Source organism: Tamandua tetradactyla, chromosome 8 (assembly GCF_023851605.1).
Source record: "Tamandua tetradactyla isolate mTamTet1 chromosome 8, mTamTet1.pri, whole genome shotgun sequence".
Classification (NCBI taxonomy): domain Eukaryota; kingdom Metazoa; phylum Chordata; class Mammalia; order Pilosa; family Myrmecophagidae; genus Tamandua; species Tamandua tetradactyla.
The window spans coordinates 73385235-73399952 of record NC_135334.1 but is presented as its reverse complement, the minus strand read 5'-3'; the positions used below and the strand labels follow the sequence as shown (position 1 = coordinate 73399952).

Below are 14718 nucleotides of genomic sequence, written 5' to 3'. Positions count from 1 at the left end.
CTGACTTCTGTCTTACCCAGAAGAAAGTTAAGTGCTCTTTGTTTCAGGCTTTTCATGTGGTCACCCTGGGTGCCTTTGGGAAGTGGGATGAATGGAGGGAAAATGAGTGCCACTCTCTGATTGTTGGCAGGGAAGAGGCATCTGAGCCTGACTTAGACCAAGTTTCATCACTAGCCACTTTGAGGATGAAGTGGCAGGAAGAGGAGGAGAGGCTCAGACTGGTCTGTGGTGAGGTAGGCTGGGTAGGGGTCTGAGACAGAATGGGGTGGGGTCAAGATGCAGGCACTCTGTGTATGTGTGTGTGTACATGTGTGTAGGATGCCCAGAGGGGCTAGCAGGTGAGTGAAGGGCACTGTATTTGCTGCATTATTCAAGTTGTCCAATGCTGCATGCATTGAGTGGGCCTCAGCTGTGTACCAGTCCTTGTCATGAGGCTAGGTAAGAGTCAGAAGACTCTGTAAGTTGCTTCTGGCAGCTCAGGGTGAAGTGAGCTTCAACAGCAGGTGGAGGGAATGAGGTGAAACCTTAAGGAGAAGTGTGGACCATCCAGGATGGTCCAATTCAGCCCCGACTTGCACCCCTTGCCTCCATCCCCTGACCCACAGACCCACCAGAAACTCCAGAGCCTGTCCTCTGCAGTTGCTACTCAATACACACGTGCAGACTAAATGAAGAGAGTGGTCTAGCTCCATTGGCAGGGCATGGTATTTCCACCTGACATCATTGCCCATCCCACCCCCTACAATGGTGTTCCACACTCCTGGTTTTCCTCTCATTGCTTTGGCTGTTTGAACTTACTTCTTTTGCTTTCCCTTCTTTTTGCTCCTCCTTTAAATGTGAATGATCCTTGATGCTTGATATGGGCTCTACTGCCTTATCCCTCTACACTCTCCCAAGTGGGCTTATCGCTCTCCATCCTTTTCTCTCCGTGCTGACTCCCAGACTTTCGTCTCCAGCCCAGCCCTTTCTGAGTTTCAAACTCTTGCCCAGTTGTTTCTAGGATGCCACATCTAAAATCACACTCGCTGTCTCCAATATAATAATACCGTCAACATTGTTTTGAGACTTAACACCCTATTGGCACTGGGCTAAACAATATCTCCACAATCTTACAGTTGTAGAGGAGGAAACTGAGGCTTAGAAAGGTGGAGCCAGGATTTGAACCCCGCTCCACAATGAATCTTCCTTCTGTGAACTCCATTCATTCTTTCAACAAATATTTATTGACAGTTGCTGTATCTAAGGGCCAGGGAACACAGCAGTAAACGAGACCTGGTCTTGTGGAGCCTCCGGTTCACCAGAGTAGACTGTACAGGCCCGTGAAAACATATACGGTGATGGCATGCCAAGTCATCTGCCCAGCAAGTGTGTGGAAGGAGGGCATGAGGCCAATCGAAAGCCTCTCCTTTACAGCCCTTATTGTAGGCGATTCTTAAACAGCTGATCCCCCACTCTGGGCTATAAGCACCCCAATGCCAGGGGATGCTTCTAGTTTGACTGCCATTGTATCCCTGGGGTCTGCTTCCACAGTCCATGCTCAGGGAGTATTTGTAGAGCAAATGAGCTGTTAAGACCACAGACCATGCCTTCTCCTCCATCCTTTCTTACCTGTGGGCACTTACCCAGGCTGGAAACGTAGGTAACTCGTGACTCCTCTCAGTGCTCTATCCTGTCATGTCAGCAGGCCAAGTTGACTCTACATCCAAATCCCAAACTCTCCATTTTTCTAGTATCATCTCTGGCCTGGTCCAGGTTATCCTTATCTCTCCCTGGATGACTCTTCCCTTGCTCCCCACTCCCCAGTGTAGTTTCCATACAACATTTAGAGTGATATATTTTAATAAAAATCATCTCCATTTAAAAAAGACAATTAATACAGAAATACATATGTATTGTGAACAATTCAAAGAGAACAGAAGCCCACCGAGTTACAAGTAAAAGCCCTTTTCATCCCCACTCTCTTCCCTCCCCATTATTAGGATGGAGTATATAGGAGTGTGTATATATATCCCCCAAAGCTCCTTAGCTGAGTTCCCTAGTCGAGTTCTCCATCCTCCTGTCGCATCTCCTGGCACTCTCTTGTCTTTGAGCTCACGGTCCCCGGAACACCCTTCTCTGTACCCTCAGTCCTCAGTTCTCCCTCCCAGTCACTTCCTCACACACACCACTTGGTTCCCATTGGATATGGCAGAGGTGGGTGGAATGGCTTTTTCTTTGCCCTTTGTGCTGTTTCATGTATCACAACAAGCGTGTATCATTAATCTTATCTTCTTATTTTGAAGTAATCATAGATTTATAGGAAGTTGCAGAGATAGTTCAGAGAGGTCCTGGATACCATTCACCCGTTTTCTCCCATTCATTACATCTTATGCAACTACAGTACACAGTGTCAGGAAATTGGGGTTGGTATAGAGTGTGTATATATTTTATGATACACATTCATGTAACCATCAAGATACAAAACTATTTCATCACCACAAAGACTTCCCTCCAGGTACCCCTTATGAATCACTCATCCCTGCCCCCAGTCATTCCTAACCTCTGACAAACACTAAATCTATTCTCTGTCTCTATAATTTGAATTTTGGGAAGCATCAAGTAAAAATATTGAACAGAATAACAAAACAAATGGCAAGAGAAGAAGTAGAGGCAGTGATCAGTGGTAAGAGGAATTATAAACGTTGTAAATACCACGAGACAGGTCTGATATGAACGGAGGCGCCCCACCTTGCATCTGCTGGGTCCTCCTGGGGACTGCTCACATGGAGGTATATCAGTGCATGTGGACAGCTTCAGTCCTGCTCTTCAGTCTGTCCCTCACTGGACCCCCTGCAAAAACCCCACAGGAACAAGTAGCAACAAGAGCCCACAGCCTGGGTTATTTCCTGAGCCACACTAGTGGTGATTGTTTTGCTTGGTGTCTTTCTCTCCCACTGACACATCCACGCCAAAAGGTGGGAGCTGGACTTCATCTCTGTGGTTTCCCCAGCTCCTGGCATGATGTATGGTTGATAACTGTTGAAGGAATGTTCAGTGAGGCAGGGGCATGGATAAGATGACCTTCATTCCCACTCCTGAGCTGTGGGGGCAGCTCCTGTATTCAGTCTGGGCTTTCATAGTCCATTCTTGTTTTTAGCCTATGTGCCTCTACCCTGGACTCCTTGCTGGTCTCAGATCTGTGCCTGGGCCAGCTGTGGATGGGGGTGCAGGAAGCCAAGTGGTGGAGAGGTGAGGAACATCCCTTGAAACCCTCTTGCAACCCAGCCCTGTATTTGGAGCATAATGCAGTAAAGCAGCCTGGGTTCAAATGTCAGCTCTGCCACTTAGCTTTGTGACCATGAGCAAAACATTTAACCTCTCTGTAAAATGGGGAGAATGGCAAGTCCTACCTTAGAGTTTGTTTTGGGGATTAAAAGAGTTAATGTGTGTAAAGTGCTTGGGACAAGATCTGGCATACTGCAAAGGGTATATAAATGTTTGCAATTGTTTTGAAATATTATTTCTCATAATAGTTCCATGTTGCTCTATGAGGTAGGCGCTATCAATTCCATTTTACAGGTGAGGAAACAAAGCAGGTTCAGAGAGGTAAAATGATTATCACAGTGTCATAGAGAAAATAAGTGGCATAGCCAGGATTAAAACATTATGTCAGATTCCAGGCCAGGACCTTGCCATTGTCTCATGAGACAGCAGTGCATCCTTGTAGAAGTTACTAAACCATTCTGAGCCTCAGCGTTCTTTTCAGTAAGGGGGGAGTAGCAGATTCCATTCCACCAGCCTTTTCTGCCACAGTGGGGCTGGAGCCAGGTGTGAGCCCACATGGAGGTGCCCACGCCCACCTGTCTGGCCCCTCCACTGCCCCTAGATGGCCTATCAGGTGGTGGTGAAGAGAGCAGCCCTAGAAGCCCTGGAGTCGGAGCTGGAGGAGCGGCAGAGCAGGTGAGGCAGGTGGGAGAGGGTCCCCGGCCTTGCTTTGAGACGGGTTTAGTGGGCAGGAGGAGGCCCCGGACCCAGCGCTCCTGCTCTCAACCTCCTCCAGCCTGGCAGCTCATGGGGCCCGCGTGGCGCAGTTGGAGGAGACGCGGGTGCAGCTGGCTGGGCAGGTGGGGGAGCGGCTGGTGCTAAATGCAGCGCAGCGGACGGCCTATGACACGCTGCGCGCGCACGCGGTACTCCATGAGGCGGCACTGCGCAGACTTGAGGAAGAGGCGCACCACCTGCTGAAGCAGCTCGTGCAGGTCAAGGCGCGGGCGGCTGCCCAGTGCAACCTGCGCATTGAGCGCCGGGAGAGGTAAGGCAGCTGATAGACCCTGCCCCCAGTGGGGCGCCCAGCTTAGTCGGAACCACTGTGTTGGACTCTCAAGGTGCTTTTCTTCCCCCAGGGCCAAGCAGGTGCAGGTGTCCCAGGAGCTGAAGAAGGCTGCCAAGAAGACTGTGAACATCAGCGAGTAGGTGGAGATGAGAGTTGCCTGATCTGAGCCTCAACTGCTGGGCTGAATTTGAATCGCTGCCTACAACTCCCCACCCACCCATGCTGTTAGGCGTGCACCTGACTGTGGGGTGCACAGGCACCATCAGTTATAAGGCCCTGGTTAGAGGGAGCCCACAGGATACATACAGAGATGTGTAGTCATAGGAGACATCACTGGGTCTTCACATCATCACCATGCTAGGATAAGGAGGGGCTGGTCCTTTGGCCTTCCTGATCTTCTTTCCTTCTCCCAGGAGCCCAGACACCCTAGGCAGTGTGGTCAGACATGGGGCTGAGACACCGGCCCTGGTGGCTGAGCTGGTGTACCTGGAAAGTGAGGCTTGTGAGAAGAAGTGGAAGAGGCCCTTCAGGTGAGGACTCAGGTGGGCGTCCTAGAGCCTGGAGTTGGTCCCAAACCTGCGGGCCACCAGAGTGTTCCTATAGGACCTTGGGGTACCTTTGGTTTGGGAGGGGTCTTAGGGAGAGACTGAATAAGCTCAGACCTCAGAGGTCTCACCTCCCATGCCCTAGAGCCACTTGGAGTCATTGCCACCTCAAGGACCCCAGGCCCTATCTTCACCTCTCTCCTTCATCCCAGGACCAGGGCTCTAAGGGTGGGGTACCCAGCTGGTGGAAGGGTATTATCACAATGAGGGAACCTGCGCATAGGCCCAGGGCTCAGCTTTGCCAGGCATGTGTAGGTAGGCACAGATGTGTAAGTGTGTAAGTACACAGGGACCTGAGAGCACAGATGTATATTCAAGCTTGGTTGAGCATAATCTGAGTGCGTGTGAACGTGTGAGCATCTGTAGGTATATGCTCTAAGGGGTGGGACCCAATTGGGGATCTGGTGCTTGGGTACCCCTCTACTTGGTCCCACCTGTCCTGATTTGCCTGTCATTGAGGCTGCCCCTTCTTCATTCTATTCCCCAGTCTAAAGACTCTCCTTCAGCTTTTCTTTGTAGGTCTCCAGTGTCTAGGCCTCAGGGCAGTGAAGGAAACTTGGGGAGGTTCATAAGGCACCCTGGTCCCCAAAGTCTTCGGCAGCTCAGGCGCGTCAAGTCACTCCAGGATGCCCTATCTCCTAGAATAGCCTTGTGCTATCCTAGCGTAGAGGCACCTTGCTTCCCTCTCCCTCCTCTTAGGCCCCAGCTCAACCTTCCAGTGTTTGTGAGCGTTAGAGGTGGGGAAGCTCTTACCATTTTGGTGGAGACTGGGAGAATTTTGTTGCCAGATTCCTCCCTTCCTCCATCTTCTTATGACTGGTCTCAATTGCTCCCACTCTCATGGTCTCCAAGGAGCCAAGTACTTGTTCTGACTCGAAAGGCTCTGAGCGTCCAGGTCCGTAGCAGGGTGTAAGGGTGAACGACTGCTGTTCTTCACACCCACTGGCCAGTCCCTCAGCGTGTCTTTCTCTGAGCGTCCAGGTCCGTAGCAGGGTGTAAGGGTGAACGACTGCTGTTCTTCACACCCACTGGCCAGTCCCTCAGCGTGTCTTTCTCATGGTTCTGCCCCAGGTCTGCCTCCGCCACCTCCTTGACGTTGTCCCGCTGCGTGGATGTGGTGAAGGGTCTCCTGGAGTAAGTGCGTATGTGCTGTGTGTGTACACCCGTATGTGAGGAGTGGCTCTTTGTAGCCCTGTGCCAAGCTCCCCAGCTCAGGTGGTCTGTGTATGTGGCTTAGTCTGTCCATCATGTGTTACCCAGTTGTCTGCATTTGAGTTTGCTGGGCCCCAGAGGTTCAGAGGCAGGAACTGGGTATATGGCTGCATCCCCAACTCTTGCCCAGTTGTCCACCAGGCTCTGTCGTTCATCTGAGGTCCTCACAGGAGACCAGCAGCTCCAGCTTGGGGCCAGAGAGGACCTACCACTTCATTGGGAAACTGAGGTTCAGAAATATTATGGACTCATTTAAAGACACAGAGCCAAGCAGTATCAGGACTGAAACTCCAGCCCCTAGATTCCTCTGTACCCACTGACTCTGCCTTGTTTCTATGCCCCCACGCCCCTATCTCCACCCTAACCTGCTGGGTTGGGAAATGTGCTTACTGTACCTTGCAGCCGTGTTCTCTTTCCTTCCACGTCTAATTCCTGTCACGTCTGCTTCCTGTCATTGCTGCTTCAGAGGAGCTTGCTGAATGCTCTCCTGACCGTCCCCTCACCCCCCCCCCCCCCCAGTTTCAAGAAAAGGAGAGGTCACTCAATTGGGGGAGTCCCTGAGCCGCGATACCAGAGCATCCCTGTGTGCGTGGTTGCCCGCCTTCCAACACAGGCTCAAGACGTGCTGGTGAGGGAGGAATTGGGCCAGGCATGGGGTGTTGCTATGAAAAATGCAGGCACCAGGGGTGGTCCAAAGAGGCCAGGGACACAGGGACAAGGTTGGACTCTTCAGCAGGAGCAGGAATTTTCCTTCCACAACTTCACAGGGGGCTGGACTGGAGAGGGAGAGGCAGGGAGTCCAAGCAGAAGGGATGAGATGTGGTGGGCTGGGTCTGCCTAAGTTTGAGACTCAAGGTTTGGGCAGAGAGACCTGGGGTGGGACTAGCAGGTCAGTAACAGGCTGTATGTGTACATGTGTGTGCATGTATGTGTACACATGCACATGAGAATGAGCATGTAAACTGATGTAGGGAGTTGTGTATGGAGAAGACATAGGGCACCGACTTCCCCTTTTCCCCACAGGATGTCCACCTCTCTGAGGTCAATGCTGTTCATTTTGGTCCTAACAGCAACCTCCTGGCTACCGGGGGGGCTGACCGCTTTATCCACCTCTGGACTATCGTGGGAGGTAAGGATCCCTCCCCTGTAGGCCAACCTAGGGTTTTCTCTCCAGACCTTTCCCTCAGTTTATTCCTTGGTGGGCAAAGGTCTTAGATCTCATTGTGGCTCCCCACCTGGAACATTCCTGTGGGCAGTGGCTAAGGTCGCTGCGACTCTGGGCTCACTGCTCTGAAGAAGGGACCAGACTGCAGGGTGGGGAGGGCTGAGCTCAGATGCTGGTTCATGTGGGCGGAGGTGGGGGGACCCTGTTGTGAGTGGAGAGACCCTTGAGGATCAAGCCCCTGCAATTCACCAGATCATCTCTAGCATCATTTGAACTCCTGGAACCCAATTAAGAGGCAGATTTAACTATTTACCTTGGACCAGGCTCTGTGCTCTGTAGAAGAGGGTATATTGGGGAGCCATGACCACCTCCTAGAGGCTTACTGGAGGAGGTAGGTCTCTAACTGGCCTGGCTGTGGTTTGCTGTGTGACCTAGGGACATTCCTTTCTCCTCTCTGGTCCTCTTTAATCCTGTTAAATGACCAGCCACCTTCTGGGACTCCTTGCTGGGCATTAGGGGAGGTATAGACTCCAGCCTAGGCTCCCAGACTATTCTGTTTGTCCTCTAACTTTGGAGAGGAAAGTGTTCCTATTCTCAGACCCCAGTTTCTGTATTTCATGAAGTTAGTGACCTCATTTCACTTGTCCCTTTCTCTGGTCCCCTCAGGTCGCCTGGAGGCCAGCCAGACCCTTGAGGGAGCAGGTGGCAGCATCACCAGCGTGGATTTTGACCCCTCGGTGAGGGTGCTTTGCCCAAAGGCATGGCCTAGTCTCTCCTCAGCCCCAGTCTCCACCTTGCTGGGAGCAGACAGTCTTTCGGGGCAGGTGGAGGCTCTGAGACCTGAGAGAACATCATGGGGATAGTTGAATTGGGCCTTTGGACTCTACTACACCATCTTTCTCCCTGGGCCTAGAGACTCTTCTGTCTGGCTTCTTGGTGGTCTGCGAGTGTGAGAAGCTGTGAGGCAGCCCCTACCCCAGTGTTCTGGCCTCAGGGCTCTTGCTGCTGGCAGGCCAGGCCCAGGATTTCTCCTTTCCCTCCGTCTCTCCAGGGCTCCCAAGTGTTGGCAGCCACTTACAACAAAGCCGCCCAGCTCTGGAAGGTGGGGGAGGCACAGTCCAAGGTGAGGCCTGAATAGGGAGCCAGCCTGGGACATCAGGGGTCATGCTTTAGTATCAGGGGTGTGCTCTGGGGTCTTGACCATGCCCTTGAGTCACATCTGGGATTGGGTGTGTGTGCAGGAGACACTGTCTGGACACTCGGACAAGGTGACAGCTGCCAAATTCAAGCTAACAAGGCACCAGGCGGTGACTGGGAGCCGAGACCGGACAGTGAAGGAGTGGGACCTTGGCCGTGCCTACTGTGAGGCCCAGCACCCACCTCCCACTCCCCACCCATTGGGACCCCCCAAGCCTGGACATGAGGGACCTCAGCCTGATCTCTGGGAGTGATTCTGAGATTCACAGGCATTTAGGGTAAAAGGTCCCAAGGCCCTCCTTCTTTATCCCCCATCAATACTTTCTGCCTGGTTTCTTAGATTTCTCAGGCTTTGGGTGGGTGACTAAGAGGTGGAGCAAGCCCTGAGCTGGGAAGCAAGAGGCCTAGATTCTTGTCTTGATAGGACACTGTCCCTTCTGGGCCCCAGTTTCCCCATATGTCCAGTGGGCTTTCTTCCAGCAGCCTTCAGTGAGGCTCTGGTGCTCTGCTCCTTGGTCCCTAGGCTCTAGGACCATCAACGTCCTCTCCTACTGTAACGATGTGGTGTGTGGAGACCATGTCATCATTAGTGGCCACAATGACCAGAAGATCCGGTTCTGGGACAGCAGGTGACAGGTGGCAGGCTGCAGGAGGTGGAAGCATAGGGACAGTGCTTTTGCATCGTCTTTATCTTCTGTGGCTCTGGTATGAGGAGCCGCTGAGGGTACCTTGAAGAGGAGGTAACACTGGGAGCTGCCACTGCCAGCTGGGAGCCTCTCTATGCTGGGTGTCACACCTTGGGGACTTAGCTGACTGAGGTGCTTTGCCATCTTCTTAGTGGCTTTTGGTCCAACTGTGGGACTCTGCCTTGGCCTTGCCAACCAGGCTAGAGAAGTACCTTTCTCCATTTAGTTAGCCATTTTTTAAAAGAAGGACATTTTTTTAATTGTTGGCTTTTTTTTTTTTTTTTTTTAAACATAAGAGCTCAACCTTGGGCTTGAGTGTTTTCTAAAAGCAAACACTGGAACCAGTGCTGGGCCTGCCTCAGACTCTTATTGGTCTTCTTGATTGCTATTTGCAACCCTTCCTTTTTCTCTTAAAAACAGACTTTTTTTTCCAGTGCTTTCCTTCCTATGCTACTTTGCTTATTTTAGTGATCCAAGGGTTTCAGGGGCTCCAGCTCTCAATTCAGAGGCTGCCTAAGTTCCAACTTGGAGGGGCTGGCTGCAGTGGGTGAAGGGAGGGCAGGCATGGTATCCTTGAGCCCAGCATTCCAAGGTCCTGGCCTTTGGGTTTTGTTAGCTGGAAAGCTCCCCCACCCAGCCCTGACATGACAGGAGTTGACTGAGTGGGCCCTTCCCCATCCCCATCCCTGTCCCTGCTCTACAGGGGGCCCCACTGCACCCAGGTCATTCCTGTGCAGGGCCGGGTCACCTCCCTGAACCTCAGCCACGACCAGTTACATCTGCTCAGCTGTTCCCGTGATGACACACTCAAGGTCATTGACCTGCGTGTCAGCAACATCCGCCAGGTGTTCAGGTACCAGCCTCATGCCTGCTGACCCTTTGGCCATGGCAGCAGCCTCTGGGTCTCTCTGTCCCTGTTAAAGGCTTTCCAGGGCCTTGTCAGCTGAGGGTCTCCTCTGGAGGCCACTGAGGTACCCAACACTTGACACAGAGGAAGCTTTGATGCTCCTGACTGGGGTGGGTAGGGATTGGGGGTTATCTCCATTTTGATCCAGGACCCTGTCTGTCTTCAGGGCTGATGGCTTCAAGTGTGGTTCTGATTGGACCAAAGCTGTGTTCAGGTAAGAACATAGGGCTATTGCCTGGCATGCCCCAACCAACTGTGTATGTGTTGGTGACCCCTTTTTCTCCCTTGCTCTACCATGGCCACTCCAGCCCGGACAGAAGCTATGCACTGGCAGGTTCCAGTGATGGAACCCTTTACATCTGGGATGTAGACACTGGGAAACTGGAGAGCAGCCTTCGGGGGCCCCACTGGTGAGCCTGACTACCACCCACCCACCACTCACCCACCTGCCTGCCCTAGCACTATGGCTAGTGCTACTGTGGCCCCAGTCATGTTAAGCCAGTTGTAGGTTCTGACATGCTTGGGATCCTGTTCCCACACTGTCTACTCCACCAGAGCCCTTCACAATTCACAAAGTGCCTTCCCCTGTGCATGCACTTGGCCCCTTCTCACCTAGCTCTGGGAACCCATTTTACAGATGAGGAGATGGCTCAGAGATGGGCCTCAAACTGCCCATGTCCAATAGTGATGGGGAGAGCCAGGTTGCAGGCCCAGCACTTGACACCATCTGAAGCTCTGCCTTTTTCTCCTCAGCACTGCTGTCAATGCTGTGGCCTGGTGCTACTCTGGGAGCCACGTGGTGAGCGTAGACCAGGGCAGGAAGGCTGTGCTCTGGCACTAGGGCCGGGACTCACCTGTCTGGGCTAGAGCTCCAGTCCTCAGCCAAGGACAGCTTCCCAGTGCTCCACAGGCTGGGCATTGGGGGCAGAGGGAGTGGGGGTGGCCTCAGGGGACTTAGTAGGGAGGAGAGAGGCCTGATAGGACTTGGCCTGTTTGTTTAAAAACAAAGTGTGGGTTTGGGCAAGTAAAGTATTTTTTTAAAAAAATGTTCTCTCAGTCCTCTTACTTTTTCCACAAAAGTGAAAAAAGATTGCATCCAAACTGGTGTCTCTTTACCTCTTTGCAGCATTCAGGGTTCAGAAATGCCTTTTTGTTTGTGGCTTGGGTGCACGTGCTGTTCAAGTCTCACTGCGGAAACAGCCCAGAGGCAGCAAAGGGCAGGGGTGCTTGGAGCCATGGGAATTTCACTCTTGGTCCAACCTGGTCCTGAGGCAAAAATCATTATGTTGGGTTCTGGTACTGAGTTGGGGAGGCTCCTCCATCAGGTACTCAGAGTAAACAGGCTGAAGAAAGGCCGTGAAGGCTCCCAGGAGAGGCAGTAGTCGGGGCAGCCCAGCAGGGCCCTGGGGGAAAGGGTCCTCCAAAACCAGAAAGTGATGCCAAAGTGCTTGAGAAACCAGGCCTGCCTTTAGGGTGGGGCCATGTTCTTATTTCAGAAGCAGAGCCTGGGCTGGGGCGGGCAGTGGCCTCTGTGTGTCTGTGCAGTGGGGAGGGCAACATGGGCTGGCCAATCCACACAATAATCCCCTGAATGTGAGGCAGACCAGCAGAGCAGAGCCTGGGCACCCCACTCCCATCCATAGCCCAGGGCTGGGCACTTGCAGGGAGGATCTAGCAGGATGGCCATGCTGGGCACGAGGTGGCAGAGGCTGCAGAGGAGACTTCTGTCTCTGAATGATGGGGCTGAACTCTGGGTGTCTATTCAGATGATTCAAAGGTGACTGTAGACCACTTTTGAACTCTCAACTCACTTAGTTTTCACTTTACAAAGTCACCTCTGGGGATTGTTTTGGTTAGCTAAAGCTGACAAAATGCTGTATACCAGAAATAGATGGGCTTTAAAAAATCTTATTTATCCCATGCCCCTTATCCCTCCCTCTCATTGACCAGTAGTTTTCAGTCTCCCCATGTTATGTATCTTCCTGTTATTTATTTTTTATCCTTTTTTTTAAAAAAAATTTTTATTTTTCAATCTATTCAATTTATTTTGGTTCTTATTCCCCTATTGTTTTTTTTATCCTTATTATTTAAAAAAATAGTTTCATTGACAAATGGTCACACACTTAACAGTCCATATGTGGTGTACAATCAGTGGCTCATAAAATCACACAGTTGTGTATTCATCACTGTGATCATCCCTAGTACACCACATCACTTCAGAAAAAGAAATAAAGAACTCATACATTTCATAACCCTTACCCCCCTTCCCACCGACCCCTAGTATTTCAATCTACCCAATTTATTTTACCCCTTGTCCCCCCCATTGTTTATTTTTTATCCATATTGTTTTACTTATCTGCCCACATCCTGGACAAAAGCATCAGACACAAGGCTCTCACAATCACACAGTCACATTGTAAAAGTTGATGTGTCATTACACAATCATCTTCAAGAATCAAGGCTTACTGGAACACAGCTCAACAGTCTCAGGACCTCCCTCTAGCTACTCTAACACACCATAAACTAAAAACGGATATCTATATAATGTATAAGAATAACCTCTGGGATAACCTCTCAACTCTGAAATTTCTCAGCTACTGAAACTTTTTCATTTCTCTCTTTCCCCTCTTGGTCAAGAAGGCCTCCTCAATCCATGATGCTGGGTCCCGGCTCATCCTGGGAGTCCTGTCCCATATTGAATCTGTCTTATAGAAGCTTTTCTCTCTGTCCAGTATGTTCTTACCTCCCAGCCCCCAAATTCACAGTTGTCCTTCAGGATTTAGTGAGTCATCCGCCACTGAGAGGTGTTCCTCACTTGTGAGGGTGGGCAGGGGCCTCCTTGGATCCTGTGCTTCCCTGTTTCTATCTGCCTCCCTCTGTTTTAGTCAGGGAGCTCTTGGAGGGCGGTAGGATGGGAACAGAATATTCTCTGGGTTCAGGCCTAGCACAGAGAAAGCCTTAGGAAATGTTTATTAAATGTTTAAATTCACTTATTTAAGGACTCAGCACGTCTAACAGCTTAAGATTCTGGGGTTCTTGTATTCTTCAAATCTGCTTCTCAAGGTCCAGCAGTGTCCCCGCCCCTGCCTCCCCCTCCCCTCAGCCCTCAGGCCCTGCCTCTCGGTGGCCACCAGGGGTCACCAGCTGCCTGTTCTCTGCTGTGGCCTTTCTCTGCCTCCTTTTCATTCTCTCTGGAAAGCATCCCCTGCCCCCCCCCACACACACACTTACAGGATCCACCATCACTGAGTGCTGATGCATCAGGCCCCGTGCTCTGCTTTTCATGTAGTATTTTATCTCTTGCAGTCACCTTGTGATATAGGTATCATCATCTCTATTTTACAGATGAGAAAACTGAGGCTTGAGAGGTTAGGTTACTTAAGTGGCACAGCTAGAATGTAACTATTGTATTCTTTTCACAAAATGTCAGAGAATCCAGGCTCCCAACTGGGTGGGGGCATGCCTCCCTTCCCCAGTGGTATGCCCTCTGAGGGTAAGGTGATTCTAGTTTTGTATCTAACTTAAATCCCTCCATCCATACATTCTGTTTTCCATTCTGTCCCACTGTGTGCTGGGGCCTGAGCCTAGATGCTTAGTGTCCCTTGAAGTGGGGACGTGCAAGACCACTGGATGAGGTCACCTTGAATCCTGGAAGGGGGTGCCCAGCTATATCCTGTGGGGCAAGTAAGCATTTTCCCCTACCTCACAGGATTATAGCAAAGACACTGCTTAGATGACCCAGAACAGGTCAGGAGTGATTTGATTCCTGGGACAGTGACCCCTTTCCTCCCCTTAAGCTTTCCTTTTTATTTCTTGGGAGCAAATCTCACCCCACACTTGGGGTGGAATTGCCTCAAATTGGGGAGCACATACATGCCTCAACTTGCTTTAGAGGTCCCCCCTCCAAATAGGAGGTGTGCTCTCTGGAGGAGCAAGTCTGGAAGGCCAGAGTCAGACCAAGACATTCCAGGGGATGAGCTAGTCATGGAGGAAAGGGCTGACACAGACTGAACAGGGGATGTGTTCAGACAGAATGCCAGCTGGGAGGGTCACATTTTCAGTGAATAGGCACTTTTGCAGTGCCTGTTCAGTGGAGGGAGTGGGAATAGAGCCTTAGGGCCAAGAGCCTCTCCAGGCTGTCAGTATTCTCCAGGTTTTCAGAACTCAGGCATTCAGGGGTGGCTTCCCTAAGTTGGGTTCCAGATGTGAAAACTGGGAGGCTCTGAGACAAGCCCTTGCTGGGCACATGAACTGAGGCTCAGGGAGGAGGGAGGGGTCAGGTGCTTACTCAGGCCCATGGAGCAGGTAGGAATAAGAACCCAGGTTCCTGATTTCCTCTTTTCCAGAAACTGGATTCAGGTTCTGCAAAAAGGGCCTGGCAAGGACTTCTGCAGGCTCACTTCTAGGTCCCAGTTCTGCTTTCCTGACAGATCTTGGCAAGTCACAATGACTTCCAGGTTCAGGTATCCCCATCTATGAAATGGGGACAGGAATCCCAACTCTATCCTTGCCCAATGCTCTAGCCTCACCAAAGGTGACATAGCTTTTCTCAGGGCTGTTCTGTAGTCATGAATACCACCTACCCTGTCTGCCCTGCTGAGTCTTAGGCCTCAGTAAATCTGAGACCCCCGGGA

General features: G+C 51.3%; 1 protein-coding gene across 6 annotated transcripts in view; it reads left to right on the top strand.

The window, feature by feature from the left end:
* The window catches only part of ATG16L2 (autophagy related 16 like 2), a 29431-nt gene extending 18300 nt beyond the window's left edge, over window positions 1–11131 (top strand). For 5 of the 6 annotated variants that reach the window (XM_077113667.1, XM_077113668.1, XM_077113665.1 and 2 more), the window contains 16 exons: window positions 131–233; window positions 3866–3939; window positions 4040–4291; window positions 4383–4448; window positions 4726–4842; window positions 5989–6051; window positions 6649–6757; window positions 7153–7258; window positions 7961–8031; window positions 8346–8417; window positions 8536–8656; window positions 9015–9120; window positions 9881–10030; window positions 10251–10298; window positions 10393–10494; window positions 10838–11131. In XM_077113667.1, the coding sequence (XP_076969782.1) occupies window positions 131–233; window positions 3866–3939; window positions 4040–4291; window positions 4383–4448; window positions 4726–4842; window positions 5989–6051; window positions 6649–6757; window positions 7153–7258; window positions 7961–8031; window positions 8346–8417; window positions 8536–8656; window positions 9015–9120; window positions 9881–10030; window positions 10251–10298; window positions 10393–10494; window positions 10838–10925 (1648 nt within the window). In that variant the 3' untranslated portion in view covers window positions 10926–11131. The remainder of the gene's footprint in view (window positions 1–130; window positions 234–3865; window positions 3940–4039; window positions 4292–4382; window positions 4449–4725; window positions 4843–5988; window positions 6052–6648; window positions 6758–7152; window positions 7259–7960; window positions 8032–8345; window positions 8418–8535; window positions 8657–9014; window positions 9121–9880; window positions 10031–10250; window positions 10299–10392; window positions 10495–10837) is intronic. The other variant, XM_077113669.1, reaches the window with a different exon arrangement.
* The last annotated feature ends 3587 nt before the right edge of the window (window positions 11132–14718 follow it).